Here is an 18,448-nt window from a genome sequence, read left to right on the forward strand (position 1 = left end):
TGAATAGCCTTTAGTATTTATTCTAGTACAGATTTGTTGATGTCTTTATTTCAAATTCATTTTTGAAGGAATTTTTGCTGGACATAGAATTCTAGGTGGGCCAGTATTTTCTTTGACCACATTAAAAATAACACCTCATCGTCTGGTTTCTGTGATTTTGTTGAGGTATTGAAGGTCAGTCTAATTTTTGACCCTTAAAAGGTAATGCATCTTTTATCTCTCACTGCTTTAAGATTCCCCCTTTTCTTTGATTTTTAGCAGTTTCACTCTGATGTGTCTACTGTCGTTTTCGTTGTGTTTATACGTGAAATTTTCCAACTTTTCTTCCATCTTTGAAAACATATTAAAATTTTAAATTTCTTCTATAAATAACTCCAATATATGGATCAGACATGCCTCTGTTGTCTACATTTTCTCTTGGCTTTCGGTCATTAAGTCCTGTTTCCAATGGAATACTGGATATATATATATATACATATATGTGTGTATATATATATATGTATGTATATATAAATGTATGAAGAATTGTAGTGGCTCTGGTTGACAGCTTCCTTCAGAGAGGATTTTAATGTTATTCTGGCAGGCAGATTACAATATGGACAAAACACCTGGATCACTTGGGGGACCTGAATTCCAATTTTAGTCTCCCCAGGACCATGAAACAACAGAAATATTTGTATACTGTTTCAGCCTCTTAGTAACTGATTTTTGCTTGGTTTTTCAGCTTCTTGCCCTGCATATGCCTAGCTAAGGAATGGCAAATACTTCAAGAGGTATACTATGCAGGATATTGGGCTAACTTTGCAGTCTGTTTTCTCTGGCCCCTCATGTGCTGACTGCCTAGGTAGACTCGAACTTAATTTTAGTCTTCCCATTCTAGTGACACTGCCACAGGTTCTGGGGAACCACATTTTGTTCAGCCTGTATCCATCACTACTGGAATCGACAAATGCTTCCTCTAAGGGAAAATTCACCTCATTGAATTTCCCTTCAACTCCCTGGCACCTTGGCCCTTGAGTCTCCTGACTGCTTTTGTTGTTCTTCATTGCTTTAAATCAGTTGAGGTTTTGTTTGTTAGTTTGCATTTTGTTTTTCCTTTTGTTTTATTCAGCTTTTATATTTGGTCTCAGCAGGAGAATTCAATCTGATACAAGCTTCTTTTTCACAGCTGGAAGCATAAGACCCCAGCTGACGAGCTTTTAATAATTTCTCAAACTATGTAATGTTAATTGCTACCTGTTTTGCATTCTCCAGGATGCAGTGTCTGCCTTACTTGCAAGGACATCAGCTGAGCTTTTGGCTGTGGAACAAGAACTATCACACGAAGTACAAGAGGAGCCAGGGCAGGAAGAGGAGTCAAGGGGTGCCGATGGAGACTGGTAATGCAGTTCTTTCCTCTTGCTGTTGGAGAACTCAAGGAGGGAAAACATTTGTAGGTTCTTGTCTTATTCCGGAATCAAGGAAAGCAGTGCAGCTTCAGGGAACTTGTGGCTAGGGGAACGTCTCCTTGGTCGTTAGAGAGTTGAGGGAGGTCATGGGAAGACTGGTGGGCAAAGTTTAACACATAAACAAGGTTCGTTGTTCTCCCTTTAGTAATTTTTAACATTATTTTCTGAGGTGTCCCCCACCTCCCCTAGTCCAAACTATTTTGAAGTAGTTTATTGTAAAGTCATAGAGAAATGAAAAGACTGATTCCCCTTTTCTTTAAATTATCCGAAGTATCATTTAGGCTATGATAAGTCAAAGCAGATTATTTAGAAAACAACATGAGTATTCATTTCTATATTTTTTACACCTTTGCCTTTCTTCTTCTTTTTCTGTTCTCTTTATCCATACCTAATCCTTTAAAAAGGAAAAAAAAATGTTATTATAGCTTTTGTCCAGATTCATTTACATATAAAGAGCTTTCTTTCCTGGTTTGCACTACTATTTCTAAAATCAATTTTAGTGACTGCTTCAGTTTTTGAAGTATATGTGTAAAACTATTTGGATTAATTTTGTACATACATTTGCTTATACTGTTATGTTTAATTGAACAACTGTTAACACATATGTATATACATATATAGCATGCATTTATTTGTGTGTGAGTGTAAATTTCTTTATAAACTCAGAGTGACAGGTATATCATAAATAACACAGCCATGGACATTTCTTTCTTTGGAAAGAACAGCTACCACAGTAGTGTAAAAAGGTAGAGATAATACTTTGTTCTTATCAAAAGTTCTTTGTAGTGAACAAAAATCTGAGTACTGCAGAACACATATGAGAGTGGAGAGTGATTATAATAGTGTCTTTAATTACTAAGCTTTTCTCTTGCTTGTAAAACACAATTTGTTTCACACACATTCAAAAATTACACTTTGTGTGTATATATATATATATATATATATATATATATATTAGTCGGGGTTCTCTAAGGAAACAGAACCAACAGGAGATATCTGTAAATACGAGATTTTATGAAAGTATCTCACACAACTGTGGGGATGTACAAGTCCAAATTCCATAGGGCAGGCCTCAACTCTGATGAAGTTCTCCAGTGAACCCCTAGGAAAGGCTGACTGGCTGAAGAAGAGAAATTCCATAGGGTAGGCTGTGAGCTGGCACTCCGATAAGTGTCTTCAGTGAACTCCCCAGAAGAGGCTGGCTGACCAAAGAAGTGAAAGTTCTCTCTCTTCTCCCTTAAAGAAGTCTTCAACTTACTGGATTAAATCCAGATGGTTGAATTCTCATTGTGGAAGACACTCACTTCATGGATGTAATCAGCCACAGATGCAATCAGTTGACTGATGATTTAATAAACCAGCCTTTTTTTTGGTTTATTAGCTAGACACAAATGTCCTTGCAATAACGGTTAGGCCAGTGCTTGCTTGACCTGGGCACCATCACCTAGCCAAGTTGACACGTGAACCTAACCATCACAATGTATAAAGAATTTATAACTCATAGTATTCATTACTGGTCCCCCTTGTGTTCATTTCATGGCATTTAATAACCTGTCTGTACCAATTTTTCAGTATGTCACCAATCACAATTAAAGCTTGACATTTAATTATCAGTGGAAAAAATGTTTCTATTCTAAGAACATGAAAACTCAACAAAGTACAAGATGTTCTAAACCATCCTGGCACTCTTTCTTTCCTGTAAATATGGTTTATACAGATTATAAACTGTATTTATAATTCATTTATTTGTAAAATGGCCCAAGCCCATGCCATGGATTTTGTTAAAGACAAGATCAAATGGTATTAGGGGGTCTACTGATACTTTAGTAGTAAAACTGCGGCACAGTCTGTAATGGGCACTATTTTTCCTTATGTCCCTATCCACTCTCAGCCGTTCTGTTGTAGGATTAATTTTACCATACATGAACAACTAAAACCAAGTTTTATTGTAGTGAGTGTCACCATTTTTAAATGGTGGGATTAAACTTTATATATGATTTGCAGAATATTTCTATTTTAATATCTTGGAACTAGGTCAAACTTTCATGAGTTTAACTTTGTCAGTACTACATTGTGGTGATTTTGGTACAAATTGCTAGACATAAAGTGAGAATTTATTTTTCATGAGATGTTTAGTTAAAAGTTCCAGTCAAAGGAATGGCTTGAAATTATTACATGTGCATTTGTTCATTTTCCAGATGACGGGTTAGCATACCCAAGTTGTACTTTTTCTTCTTGGTGTATGCCTACTTGACCTAAAGTGTGTTTGTTTTTGTTTTTGTTTTGTTTTACCCTAGGTTAATAATGCTAAGAGAGGCCTCAGATGAAATTGTGACTGAAGAAGGGGCTGAAGTTAATCTGCCTGAGGGCAGTAGCTGTATAGAAGACATAAGTTCATGCACTAGTGTGTCTGAAGTAAATGATGATAGGGGAAGAAAAGAAAACAGCTGTGCCAAAGACCTCAGAAGTCAGCAACCCACTGGAGTTCCCATCCTGGTGAACATTTTCAAGTGTACTCTCCTAAAACAGATACCCATAGGCACCATGTAGACTAAGGAAATGCTTGTTCATCTCTTTGGGTGCAATTCAATATTAGGTTTTTGTGCCAGGAGCTGATTGTGAAAGACTTTTATGGGAGTGGACTGTAAGAAGCATTCTAAGTGCTTTAGCATTGTTAAATGGGCCCCAAATAATAATTCTCCACTTACATTTGATATAAGAACAGAGACGGTGTTACTTTAGATCTCTGTAAATGTTTTGTGAATATTTACTTAAAGTATTATATGAATTTCCTGGAGGACACCGGGGTGACTACTTAATTGTATCATTTCATCAATGTTGTAATTAAGTTTATTTACATTTCAAACTTGAAGTAAGTATTTAAAGTTCATTTTGGTTAGCTGGTGTTCTGATTGAAATCTGTTCTGGAAGGTGGCAGATGACTTGATTTAGGCACAGGTGGCAACTAAGTTACTCAGCAGGTAGTTTTGCTAGTTGAGGGAGAGCCATGTTGAAACTGCCATTCCTAAAGGGCAGCATGATTTTTAAGCTTTGAGACTGCTGGTAAACTTGGGATGTTGGAAATAGAGTTTAGAACATTGTAACTCTTTACTGCTGAGAAAAATTTTACACCATCACTGAGGACTTCCTTTTACAATGGAGCAAACCAGCATGAGCAAAGTTTGGCATCAGGTTACAACTATAAGAATCAAAAATAGATATCTACATATGCCTGTAGTTTGTATTTTGAGAAACTTTCTTTTTTTAACTTAAATTTTATTTTTTGGAACATTTCCAAAAATTCAGGAGAAATCCAAACCCAGCTTCCCATTAGTGGTGTATTCATTTAAGTATGATTATGTATTCTATTTAAATCTACAACTCTAGCCTGTTTTCATTTCCTTATATGTAATTACTTTTAGCATTTATCTTGGGAAAAAAAAATCACGACGTGAATAATGTTTAATGAAATATCCCCAAATAAGATTCATCTGAAACCCACATTTATTCTCTTTAAATCTAAACTTTCATGTTTATGTCTAATCTGTCAGAAGTGTCAACTGTATTTATGGGTAATACTGTTGGAGAGATACTATCCTACCTATTGTGGATAACTTCCTTAGAACTCAGTAGAAAACCGTGCTCCCCAGGTTCCATCAGAAGTAGTGTTCTACAATATGAAGCCTTTCTCTCAGGCATGGCCTTAGTGCTAGATGGGATTCTATTGTAAGATGAGATATTTCTTTCCAGGAGCACAAATATATACACGTCAGTCAGCTCCTGACAAATCACTTGCTTCTGTTGTAGGTTGATAAAGAGACAAATACCGAGGAAGCAGTGAGTGGCAATGTGGCAGTTCGTCCCAAAGACCGCGGTGGCCTGAGCGCTCGGCAGCGCCCTTTTGTGCGGAGCAGCCTGATAGTGCGCTCACAGACCTTTTCCCCGGGAGAGCGGAACCAGTACATCTGCAGGGTAAGGTGGACAGTGGTCATGATGAGATGCAGGACCTGAGGTTTCTTCCATTGGTGGCTGTAGACAGTATACTTGGAAACTTCAGATTCTGACTACAAATACCAATGTCTAGAAATGCTATTAAATATATATGTATAAATAACCTCACACCCTTTGTGTTCTTTGTATTTTGGATTTCCCACCTTACCGCCCCCACCGCCACCACCAAATGTCTTGCTGGTTCTAATGTCATTTATTTGGCAAATAAGTGAAATTTAAGGATCTGCCTACTAAATATTTGGACCTATGTCTATATTTAGAAAGTTTAAGTGACTTGAGATAAATAACATTTTTTTCTGCTCCATGTCATATATACTTCAAACTGTGTTAGTCCTGCCGAACTGAAAATTGTGAATTGGGGTTCAAGACAAAAATCTTCTCTATAATACCCTCTAGTCACTGAATTCAGATTCATAGTTCTATGAAGAATATTGTGAGATTGCTTCAATTCACCAAATTCTGTTTCCAGAAATATGTATGTTCTGTAGTAATATATAGTTAATATTGTAAAATGGGTTAGAAAATACTTTTTAAATTCTAAATTTATTCATTCAATACAACAAATATTTTTATTAAGCACCTATTATTAAGCACTTTTCTAGAAACTTGGGATTCATCTGTAAACCAAGGAGATCAAAAGCATTGCCCTTGTGGAACTTATATTCTAGTGAGTGGAGCCAGACAGTAAACCATAATGAACAAATAAACACATTATGAAGTATTTGGGATGGGGCTCAGTGCTATGGTAAACAGGGTAGTAGGTTAAGAGGGATCAAAAACGGTGAGGATATGATTTGCATGTTGAAGTGGGATTCAGAATAGGCTTCACTGAGAAGGTGACATTCTTACAAAGACCTGAAGCAGGTGAGGGGACAATTTATGAGCATTCTGGGCTGAAAGAGTTCTAGGTAGCTAAACTGTGTCTAAACTCGGACACGGAGCTCTGGATATATACAAACATTAAAAAAAAATAAACAGCTATCACACAGCTTAAATTTAAAGGATAATTTCATTTTTAAAAATGCATGCATAGCTTAACACATGACTTCAGATAACTGTCACCAAAAGGTAGTTATTGAAGTTATTTATGAAAATTAAGTTATTTAAGAAAAACGTAGAAAAGGGGGAAACTTGTTTGGGGAGGATTTTGTTTATCACTGCCTGCTTTACTTGATAAACTTCTGTTGATACTGTATTATACAGCTATTTTTTTTTTTTTTTTTTTTTGATCTTCTGTTGCCAGTTAAATCGAAGTGACAGTGACAGTTCAACCCTGGCTAAAAAGTCACTGTTTGTGCGAAACTCCACTGAGCGGCGCAGTTTGAGAGTCAAAAGGGTACGTATTCTCTCAGCAACATCCCCCTCTTCTAGACTTATCCAGAATCATGAATTACGAGGCATAAATGCTACACTGTTCAGTGTCAGTGTCTGTGCTCTCAGGCTGTTAAATTAAGCCCCTGTGATTGCAGAGACACACAAATGTTATGTCAGTTGTAGAGATGGGGAGTGAGAGAATGTGTTTGAGACTGTCATTCACTACTGGTTCAGAACCTGTGGTTTTCACATAAGGCTTTGTGTAGTGAGTTGGTCAGGCTAAGATAGGATACACTATGGTAACAAACATCTCTAAAAATCTCAGTGGCTTAAAACAACAAAGATTTACTTCTTGCTTTACCGCCTGTTCATTGTGTGCTAGCTGGATTCTGTGCTCCTTGTTCTCACTCAGGACCCATCTCTATAGCAGGGGACAGCAATACGGCAGATGTCACACAGGCTTTGAAAATCCTAGCATTTGCTGAAACCAGGCACTTGGCCAGCCACGCCTCACCTCAAGGGTGCAGGAAAGTGCATTCCTGTCGTGTCATGTGCCAGGAAGGAGGAAAAGCGGAATGTTGGCAAGCAGTGCTAATGGCTACCAATATAATAAGGGTGTTTCATTGTTGTTTTGGTTTGTTTTGAACTATTCAGACTGTTTGCCAACCAGTCCTCAGAAGAACAGCAGAAGAGTGCCCAGTGCGTACATCTCTAGACTTAGAACTGGATCTTCAGGCATCTCTGACCCGGCAGAGTCGCCTCAATGATGAGCTGGAGGCCCTGCGGGGCTTGCGGCAAAAGCTGGAGGAGCTGAAAGCTCAGGGAGAGACTGACCTTCCACAGGCTGTACTGGAGGACGACAGGTTCCAGAAGCTTCTGAAGCAAGCTGAGAAGCAGGTACAGACCAAAGGGTTCATGTACAGTTAATCTTTTTTAAAGCATGACATGTAGAAAGGTACCCAAGTCATACGTCAGCTTTGCGTAAGTCTTTAAATCCTTTTTCTAGAACTTGGAACACGTTTTCTCAATGTTATAAGCCTTTCTTTCCTCTTTCTTTTTAAATTTTAACCAAGAATATTGCTAAATTGCTGGTATCGCCACCCAGCAAGGTGCAGATAAGGTCCCCTATCCTTCCCCCCAACTTCACAGCTGCAAGTGCATTAGCCCCTGGTCACCTGGCAGGAAGGAACATAGCCACACAAGGAAGTGGCTACCTTAATTTCTCTTCAGCGTTTTTGTTTCTCCCAACATAGGATTTGGTAAATAAATACAGTACAACTTTTAACATCGATGATGAATTTCATTTGGATTTTCTATGAATAGTTAAGGTTCACTAACCTCACCAATCATGAATGTATTGCTAATTTTAATGCTTCTAATTTCTCACATTCTTTCTTGCCTTCAAGAAAGATCACATTTTACATTTTGACTCTCTCCTTGTGTTTCTCCACACAACTATAACCAGACAGGATGAAGTCACTGATGCTTTTTAATGCAGTATTTTTAATGGAACATTTTTATTGTTCTGCCATGTAAGTATTACTAAAATTTTCAAGAACCTGCATATTTACAAAATTTACTTATTTCAAGATTAGAATGTATATTTTGGTATAGGGATGTGAGTTCACAACCATACGTAATATACAAATAGCGTTTTCTCTATAGCTGAAATATTACAAATATCAGCACATTGTTTTCTTTCAATCCTTTTGAAGATGGAAATTTGAAATAGGTTAGGCACATCCTTACATTAATAGAAAATCTTGACTATAACCTTCTCTTTTTGGCCTATAGTTATTTTTTGATCATGTAGTACATATGGTACTAGAGAGAAAGTTTCAGTCACTTAGCTGACTGGTGCTACTAATCCTGGATGGAACTCAGAAACTTAATAAATGTATTACAAGAATCAAACTGATACTAGTTCTTTTAAAAGAAAAATTAAGCAAAAAAGGAAATATATGTATTTATATTTCATTCCTGTATTACATCCCATCTGATAAAAGGAAACCTTTGCACACAATAGGAACTCAGTAAGTGTTTCTTCAGTTGTGGAATTTAAGTGCAGGCCTTACATTTGACCCTACAGTAAATACTAGGATAATTAAATACACTATCTTGTCCTCAAAGAACTGATCATTTGGTAAAGGAGACAAACCAGACACAACAAGTCTATAAGGAAAATCATTTCCTGTTGAAATCAGGAAAGGTTCAGGGAGGAAGTGGCACTTAAACTAGTTTTGAAAAACAGGTTGTAGAACTTCACCCAAGAGGTGGAGAGGCCCAGCAGGCACCGGGCAGTGCACTAGGAAAGCTCCTGGAGAGCTCCAGACAGCGAAGAGTGTGGGCAAGAGCCCACAGGAGAGTGCTGCCCTCGCTGTGGCTGAGTTAAAAGCTGAAATGAACTGCTCTTATTTTTGTAATCTCAATCATAACCATGATTTTTTACTCTTGGATCTTTTATTTCAACATTAACAATAGCTTCAAATGCTTGTTAACCTTTGATCCACTTTAATATCATGGAGAAGCGTCACAGACTTTTGACCCATAAGGATCAAAGACTTAAAGCTGGATTGGAGTTTCACAACTATACATATAAACAGAACTTTGCATCTTTGGGTTTTTACTCTTTGTTTCTAGTTTGTCATGATGATATGAAGTTCCAGATCCCTAAGTGTCAATAATTATGAAAATTTGGGAACTTTTAGAGACTTACTTTTTTCACTTAAAATTGTATTGCTGGGATTGGGAATGCCATAAGGACCAAACTCCACTTTGTCTAGTTTATGGATGGATGTGTAGAAAAGTAGGGGAAGGAAACAAACAGACAAAGGTACCCAGTGTTCTTTTTTACTTCAATTGCTCTTTTTCACTCTAATTATTATTCTTGTTATTTTTGTGTGTGTGCTAATGAAGGTGTCAGGGATTGATTTAGGTGATGAATGTACAACTATGTAATGGTACTGTAAACAATCGAAAGTACAATTTGTTTTGTATGACTGCGTGGTATGTGAATATATCTCAATAAAATGACGATTAAAAAAAAAAGTTACTCAAGACATATTAGATGAAATAAATTTAACTCAGCTTTCAAAGTAAAAAAAAAAAAAAAAAAAATTGTATTGCTAAAATCCATCCATAAATTGCTTGTTAGTGTAGTTCATTTGTTTTGACTGCTATCTAATCTCCATAGTGTAGAATGAAGCTCAATAAAGCAAAAAGTTGATTCTTTGAAAAAACTTAAAAATTAAAATAGGCAAAGTGCTGGCAAGACTGATGAAGAGAAGATAAAAATAAATAATATTGTAAAAAAAAGAGGGACAGAACTAAAGGAAAATTTTGAGTTTTAAAAAATAATAATATCAAAAATATATGCCCAAAATATGGACAAATTACTAGAAAAATATAACATTGATAAAAGAAGGGAAGAAAAGTTTTTAAAAAAATCCTAATCTCCTGAAGAAATAGAAGCAGTGAATAAAAAATCTATATACCAAGAAAACATGATGTTTAGATATTTTATAGGCATGTTTCACCAAACTTTCAAAGAACAAAATCCAATTTTATACAGACTCTCCCGGACACTAGTAAAAGAAAGAATACTCCATAATTCATTCTGTGCAACCAACATCCCTAATAACAAAATTAGACAAAGACATTATAAAAAGGAAAATCACACGCCAGTTTCCATATGATTATAGATGTGAAAATCTTAGCAAATAGAATCCAACAATGTATTTTAAAAGATAATACATTTTGACCATGTTGAATTGTGCAAGGATGTTTTCAATGTTAGAAAAATCACTTTAATAGATTAAGGAGAAAAAAAAAACATTTTCAACTCAATAGGTGTGGGGAAAATATTGATAAAAGTATTGATACCCATTCATGTTTAAAACTCTCAATAAGGAAAAGACGAGAACTTCCTTAAGTTGATAAAAAATAACCTAAAGCAAATGTGAAACAGGCAAACATTGGAATCATTCCTTTTAAAATCAGACACAAGACATTCAACTCTGTTCAGCATTGTATTAAGAATTATAAACAGTATGGTAAGGCAAGAAAAAATAGAAGCAAAAACTTTGGAAAGCAGGAAATAAAACTATCTTATTTGCAGATAACCTGATATGTACCAAAAAAGTCTGCAAATTATTAGAGTGTTTAGCAAGATGAATAAATAGAAGAATGATATACAGAAGCAGCATAATAAGTCCTGATTTCTTTTAGGGAAGGCCTCCCTCCCTGTTTTTCTTCTCCAGTAGTATCTTGGCTATTCTTTATTCTTTGTTCTTCCAAACAAATTTTAGATTAATTATCTCAATTAAAATGAAGAACCTTTTATGGCTTTTGCTTGGAATTACATTGAATCTATTTTGAGAATTGACTGTTTCCACAATATTAATTCTTCCTCTATATCAGTTGTTGGCAAATTATAGTCTACCTTATATTTTTGTAAATAAAGTTTTATTAGAACACAGCCATGTCTGTTTATTTTCAACTTGCCTACTGCTTTTGTGCTGCAGTGGTAGACTTGAGTGGTAGGGACTGATGGACTGAGAGGTAGGGCCCACAATGCCTAAAATATTGACAATCTGGAATTGGCAGAGGAATTGGCACATTGATCAATGGCACGAAGTAGAGAGCTCAGACAGAACAGGCTCACATCGAGAGCATTGCGGTATGACGGAGGTGGCATGTCAGCCAGAGAATGAATAAAGGAAGCTGGAAAAAAGGTTATCCATAGGGAAAAGAAGAAATTAGATACCTGCCTTATACCATATAGAAATATCAGCTCCAGATGGTTTAAGGACTTAAATGTCAAAAATAAAACCTGAAAACTCATAATAAGTATATGGGACTATATCTTTTTGCATTTTGATCTTTATATCTCTAACACCTATTCTGTCAGAGATAAAGTAGATTAGGTCAAAACTGTTAAAAACCTGACTGCCTAAGAAATGGGGAGCCACTGAAGGTTTCTAAAGAGGTACTTTTGGGAAGAGTAGTGTGTAGTGACATATGCAGCAGATGGCTGGAATGCGCGGCTGCAACCAAGTTCCCAGGATTAGACATTTCCCCATAAATTAAAGGGAGAGGGCTTTTGGCAAGATCCAAGCACTATGTTTTATACTGATGGAAAGAAACAGGATTAACGTATTCTTTAAAAGATCATAAATACACTGTTTTCCTGAGTGTTTTTAAATTGTTTTCCATTATAGAATTGTGTTAAGATTTCTGGTATTGTTGATGGGTGATTTGAGGTTTGGGTTTTTTGGGGGGTGACTCATTTTCCTTCTGCACTAAAGAAATCCTTGGATTTGCTCTTAATAGAAGCAGATGAAAACTGGAAGAATAAAACCCAGCAACCCAAGGAAATCTTCTGGGCAGACATAGACATGTTGCTCAGAGTCTCTGGAAACCTGCACATAATAAGATTTTGATGTTTGATGCACACGTGCTCATTTTAATTTGTCATTTAACAAGCCATTCAGGAATATGTAGTTGCTTTCAGCTCTAGAAAATTCTGGGAGGGGTTTCTTGGGGGAACTTGAGCAGTGTTCCTTGTAAAAAAAGAAAACACTTGAATGCATATTCTCCCCCTAGAACTTCTGTGATGTGTAAACTCCTCAGGGCAATGAGGTGGCTGCCCTTTTTTGCTTCTGTCCTATTACAGTGCCTTACAGTAGGTGCTTCATCCACTGCCTCTTGAAAGCCTGCTGATCTTTTTCTTCAGCCATGATTTAATCCAATTTGAATTTCCCTTGTCCCCCTGCTTGCAACTATAATAAAAGATTTCACCTTGACATACTGGCAAAGAGGTACAAAATACAACATAAAAAGAGGGATGAGAAACTGCCATGTGGGCATGGCCACAGCCACTCAGATGGCCCATGTGAGGCCCTCCCTGCCCTGCGGGCCAAGGCACAGCCATGGTGTAGACACCCTCAGTCCAGGCTTTGCCTTGGCAGCCCTGGGAACAAGTTCTCGGGAGTACTGGGGTCTTGGGATATTACCAGATCAAATCAAGGTTTCTTAGGTACCGCGTGTAAAACAGTTTTGTACATCAACCTCATCTCTATAGACGAACTGCTCGGAAACACGAGTTTTTTGCTGTTCTGTTACCAGCACCCCTACATGATAAAATCATGGTAGTGATATGGAGAAAGTGGCCAATTCACACTTGCCCTAGTGCCAATATCCCTGATACCCCTTGCTTATTATTTTTTTTTTCTATACATATCATACCATTCTTAGTGACATGAGTAATCATTAGAATGTCTGGTCGATTTTCCAGCCATAATACAAAGTTGAATTGAATTCCCTTGTAAATGACCTCTTTGAACACTATCATCTCTGTAATTCGGTGTTACCATTTATGTGACACGGATAGTATTTTCCCCTTTCATCTCCTAATTATTAGCATTTTGATTATCCCTGTTGTAAGTCACGATCTAAAAAGTGGACATTGGCTAAAATACATGACTGATGTGCCATCATTTCCTGTGCCTACCTCAGAACCAGTATCTCCATAAAGGTGCTGCCATATATATATATATATATTTGTGGGGGGTGGGATGATCCTTTAAAATTTCAACACAATCCAGTGCACTTCTGTACCAGTTGAGTATAGTTGCCTTTGCCAATAGAATTAACTTTAATGCCAGACTGGATGCATTTTTCTCACAGAGCAGGCATTGTATCTCACACATGACAGTGCTAACCTAGATAATGTAAAAACTGGTGCCTGGGCTGAGAACTGCCTGGGAGTACTCAGAAAATTATGGGCCTTTCTAATTTGTATCAAAATACAAGGATGCAAAAGCCAAGATCTCCTGAAGAAGAGGTACATTTTAGAATTTTTTTTTTTTTGTAAAATAGTGTTTTATTTTTATATTCATTTGCAGTTGTTCTGTCACCTAATGGAAACCAGTTTATTCATGAGTCTGGCCTTATAATCTGCTAATAATGATTATAATCATCCTTAGGTAAGTTTCATTGATGATTTCAGTTAGAAATTTAGTTGTATCTTAATAGGGGATTTCTGACTGTATTATCTGATCAACCAGTTTGCACACCAAGATAGTGAGGGAGAAGCAGCACTCAAAGAAATTTCCCTTGTGATTGTGTCAAAGCCTGAGGCAAAGCTCATGTTCTACTTTATTAAGGGGATGCCATCCCAGGGAGCAAAGGAGATAGCCATGAATTGTGCTGCTTGCTTGCCTTGCATGTGCTAGCCCCCTAGAAGCCATGCAAACTGCATCTCCCAGCAGTCCTTTGGAGACGAGAAAGAGGAAAGAGTTGGTCTTCCAGTGTGCACCGGTGAGGACCAGGCAATCACATGGCACATGGCTTCAGCAGGGAAGCCCAGGGCAGAGATCAGAGCTCACAGAAAGGGCTTGAGGGGAGATCCCAGTGGCACCTATGTGAAACCACCAGAACCCAAAGAGAGCTGATGACCCCAAGGGCAGCAGGAAAGGCCAAGAGGATCTGAGCCAGCCTGGTTTCCAGCTCTCATCAAGAAAATTCCAATCTATACAGGAGGTATATCTAAAAAACTAAGAACTAAAATATTGGTCTTTAATAATTTGTATTCAGCCTCCTCAATACCATTGGTGTTCCTTTCCTTGATCATTACCATGAGCTTCATATGGGATGCTGTTAATAGTTCAGTATAAAACTCCTTTGTGTCAGAAGAGTTAATCAGAGGAGTTAAAGCTTATATGCAGAAGCTTGTATTTTTCTACACAATACGGGACTCAAATTCTCTAGCCAGCCTGATGATGCCCAGCCAAACAGTCATCAGTGTACTTTGAAGGCTGTTGTTCAGGTTCTGAGTGCAAAGGAGAAGAGAGTGTAACAGTGAGGCCAGGAGACCCATGAGCGCCTGCAGGATCAGAGCCACATCTTTGACAATTCTTGCCAACTTTGCTTTCTCATTACCCTCCCCCATTCCTTTCATTCCCAACTCCTTCCTTTCCCTTGTCAACAAAAAATTAATTATTAATTTTTAAAACTAATCAGCCTTATACCATTCTGTGTATCTTCTACATTTTCCCTGCTCAAGTAGGATTTTATTTACTTCTCTGAAAACAAGAGGATTGGATTAGATGTCCACCAAGGTCCCTTCTAGTTACAAAATTCCATGATCTTTCTGAGATCAGAGCTAATATGCTAGTAATATAAGTGAAGATTCAAAGAGATATGTGGAGCTTGAAGTTTTGCATGGCCTAAAAGAACCAAATTTTGGGATCCATACGTTTGGGGTACATACAGTATTTCTCTAATTCTGAAGTCCAAGATGTAATGTGATCCTTAAAGAAGCTCTTACCTATCATGCTGCCCACACAGGTTGTATGGAGCAGGTATTTGACCCACTGTAGGAGGCAGTGCCCATGTTCACTGCCCCCCAGTTTTGCTTCCTTCTGCCTAATGGCAATTGCGTCAAGTAATAGTAAAGAAAGTGCTCACAAAACAAGGTGTATTTTTAAATGATTTGGTGTGATTTGAATGATTTGATTCCCCTGAGCACAGATGGTTTTTATCCTTATTTTTACCAACTCTGTGGCTATATAGACTATTTGAATTATGTACTTTTCTTTCTCACTACTAAAGTTTGTAATAACCCGCTCTGTGAAAATATAGACTATTATAAGTGTGTACTTTTCATTATGGCCACAGAAGTTAGTCATAACCATTGACTGACCTCTCCTGTTTCTTCCTCCACATCCACTTTAATATACATGTGGACACCCACACGCATACATGGACGTGTACTCACATTTCCACCACCTGCCTCCCTGTACTGTTCAGGATTTGTGAGGTTTTCAGCAGGCAGGTTATAAAATGTCTAACAATGAGCAAAGAGCCTGCCAATTGCCATCAAGAATAGAGCTCCCAGGAAAGCAGTTAATTGAGCCCAGGAGGAGCCCCGCTTTGGCTGCTTTTTTCAGGGAATGCTGTCAGGTCTCAGAGTCGCACTCCATACCCCTCCACTTCCTCCTCTGTGGTTGAAAGCCAGTTTTGTAGCTTGGAATAAAAACAGAATCATAGTGTCCTCATGTATCGTACCATCCCCCTTAGGAAGCACAGGAGGAGACATAGGGCTATAAATTAAGGCTGGATTGTGTTCTTTATTCCATTGGGTTTTAACATACTTTCTGTAAATCACGTGCCCTTTCTGCAGGCCAGGCTCCCGTCCCATAAACTGAGGGTTAATCACAGCCTTCTGGAGTCGGGGGTGTAAATAGTGGTTTCCGATCCCTGTGCACCAGGCAGCTTACCGTGGCTTGGGTGTGAAGGGGAGAGGCATGCCTTGGGAGGACTGGTAATTTTCCAAAGGAGCCTCTTGTTGCTTACAAAGCAGAAATTTCTTTTTCTTCCTCAGAGTGTGTTTCTGTTAAAATGCCAAGGTTGTATGGTACTGGACTTTTGAAAAACTTAAAAGAATACAGATGTTAACATTTTAAGTAGTCAGAATTTACTAAGAAAATTATGTCAAAGATGTCAACACTCCTCACTCAACACAAAATCTTAAGGATTACAATTCGGCACTGAGATTTAACTGTCTCAAAATTGGTTATGATTTATTAACAGCTGATAGAACATTTTTTGACAAATTTTGTCATGCAGATTTACTGAGGAAGCTCTAGATATAGGTACAGATCAAAAATACAAGACAGAGAAACAAATATAGGATTCAGGAAAATGCCTTATTATTCAGTAGGTGAAGAAATATATCCAGGTGTTTCATGGTCTTTATTTTGTGCAAAATAAAGCCAAGTTTCAGAGTGATTTCACAGTCACCACAAAAATGCTGGTAATTGAAAATATCAGCATTCGTTTGGCTACTTAGAGGGACTGTGTCAGTAGCTCCCGACAAAGGATAAACTAGACCTGCACCATTCCATTCCTAGGGAAGTTGTCAGGATACAGACTGGGGTCCAGGGAACCCGGTATTGCCCATCCATAGAGTAAGTTTCATTGGGGAAACTGAGTCAGATCTTCTTACCTAGATATATCTAGGTTGTACTTTCCTCCTCTGCCTTTTCCTGATATGTCCCTTAATCAAGTTAGTAAGCAGGTGACCTTTTAAAGATTCATTTACTGGTGTGATGATTTACCAAAATTTAGTACAATTACTAATTTGCTATTTTGATACACCAAATCATGGTAGAGGTGACTTCTTTGCATTTACTAAGTCAGTATCGTTCCTTACCTGGGACCTATTGGAAAAGCATCCGTTTACCAAAGACAGAGCTTCACAAAGTAACTAAAATCTCACATTTGTCTCCTTTGAACTTTTAATATAAATTTAGATGCTCCAAGTAACAACTGAACTATCTCATCAATTACAAAATAACCAAGAGAGAATTTCCATTTAACAGATATAGGTTGGTCTTATGGACAGAATCTTTAAAAACGGAGAGGAAAGAGAGCCCAGTAAAAAATAATCTGGAAAGGGGATCCTTTGGGATGGAAAAAAAATCAGGAGTTAACTTCAGTAGATTATTGTCAGCAATGTACTAGGGATACCTGTTGTAGGATATTTAAGTTCTGTAAAATGGTGTGAATTATAATTATGCTTCATAATTGTTGAATAAATACTCTTATAAAATATTATTTTTCCCAAAAGTGCCACAGCATTATTTTAAAATTTAAAGTGAGTTTAATGTACTTTGCTTTGAGAATATTTTAAAGCTTTAAAAAAATTATACATGCTTATTGTAACAAAGCCAAATAATGTAGAACCATGTAGAGTAGAAAGTAAATAGTCCTTCTTGCAGTCCTACTCCTCAGAGCTAAACACTTTCGACAATTTAGTATATGCCCTTCCAGCTCTTTTTAATGCTACGTATGTGTGTGTTTTTTGGAAAGTGTACATAAAAGTAGGGTCAGAAAGACATTGTTCTGAAATCCCCTCTTCCCACTTAATTCTAGTACTATCTGATGCTAGTAGATGTTGCTGTAATTCATTATTTTTAGGGTATTCCCCTATAATAGATAACTTCATAATTTTTAGATTTTCTGCTGGCAGTTAGTTTTGCAAATTTCCACAGCTGTAAATGATGCAGAAACTAACATTGCTGTACATGTATTTTTGTATCTTTAAGGTTGTTCTTGTAGTGGTGTTTTCAAAGCATTAATTCGGAGTAGTAGAACTGCTGGGAATATCAGTTTGACTGTGAACCATAGTCGAAGAGCCTGTCCAGACACATCTTTTAAGTCTGAAGACCTTGGTCTTTGACTTCTTGGCCTTGTAGCTGTCCAAAACAGTGAGCCCATGAGGGAAGACAAGGTCCTTAATTCCCTTCTTGCCAGCACAGTCTTACCTCCTTCTAAAGTTTATAACTGCTTAAGTTATAACAGAAGCAGTTGGCTTTTTCATGTCTGCAAGAATCCCAATTATGGGATTGTCCATCAACTTAGATTGCAGTTTATAGGCTGCCACCTTTAGCAAAGCTGTTTTTCTTCCATCTCTTTGCACTGACTGCTTAGCTTTGGCCTGAGTTGATCTCTCTTTTGTAAGTCTTTTCTCCAAACTGCAGAAAAGCAACATCAGGCACCAATGTTCTAAATCTCCCCCACCATTTCCTTTGCAACTTCAGCCACCACCAGCATGACCAGTGACCCCCACCAAGCAGTGCCATGTTCTAGATCATGTTATTCTATCACAC

General features: G+C 37.4%; 1 protein-coding gene across 5 annotated transcripts in view; it reads left to right on the forward strand.

The window, feature by feature from the left end:
- WWC2 (WW and C2 domain containing 2) overlaps positions 1-18,448 on the forward strand; it is a 255,600-nt gene that overhangs the window by 222,875 nt on the left and 14,277 nt on the right. For all 5 annotated transcript variants that reach the window (XM_037831062.1, XM_037831063.1, XM_037831064.1 and 2 more), the window contains 5 exons: positions 1,255-1,379; positions 3,746-3,944; positions 5,256-5,420; positions 6,703-6,795; positions 7,428-7,670. In XM_037831062.1, coding sequence (XP_037686990.1) covers positions 1,255-1,379; positions 3,746-3,944; positions 5,256-5,420; positions 6,703-6,795; positions 7,428-7,670 — 825 coding nt within the window. The remainder of the gene's footprint in view (positions 1-1,254; positions 1,380-3,745; positions 3,945-5,255; positions 5,421-6,702; positions 6,796-7,427; positions 7,671-18,448) is intronic.

This window comes from Choloepus didactylus, chromosome 3 (assembly GCF_015220235.1).
Source record: "Choloepus didactylus isolate mChoDid1 chromosome 3, mChoDid1.pri, whole genome shotgun sequence".
NCBI lineage: Eukaryota > Metazoa > Chordata > Mammalia > Pilosa > Megalonychidae > Choloepus > Choloepus didactylus.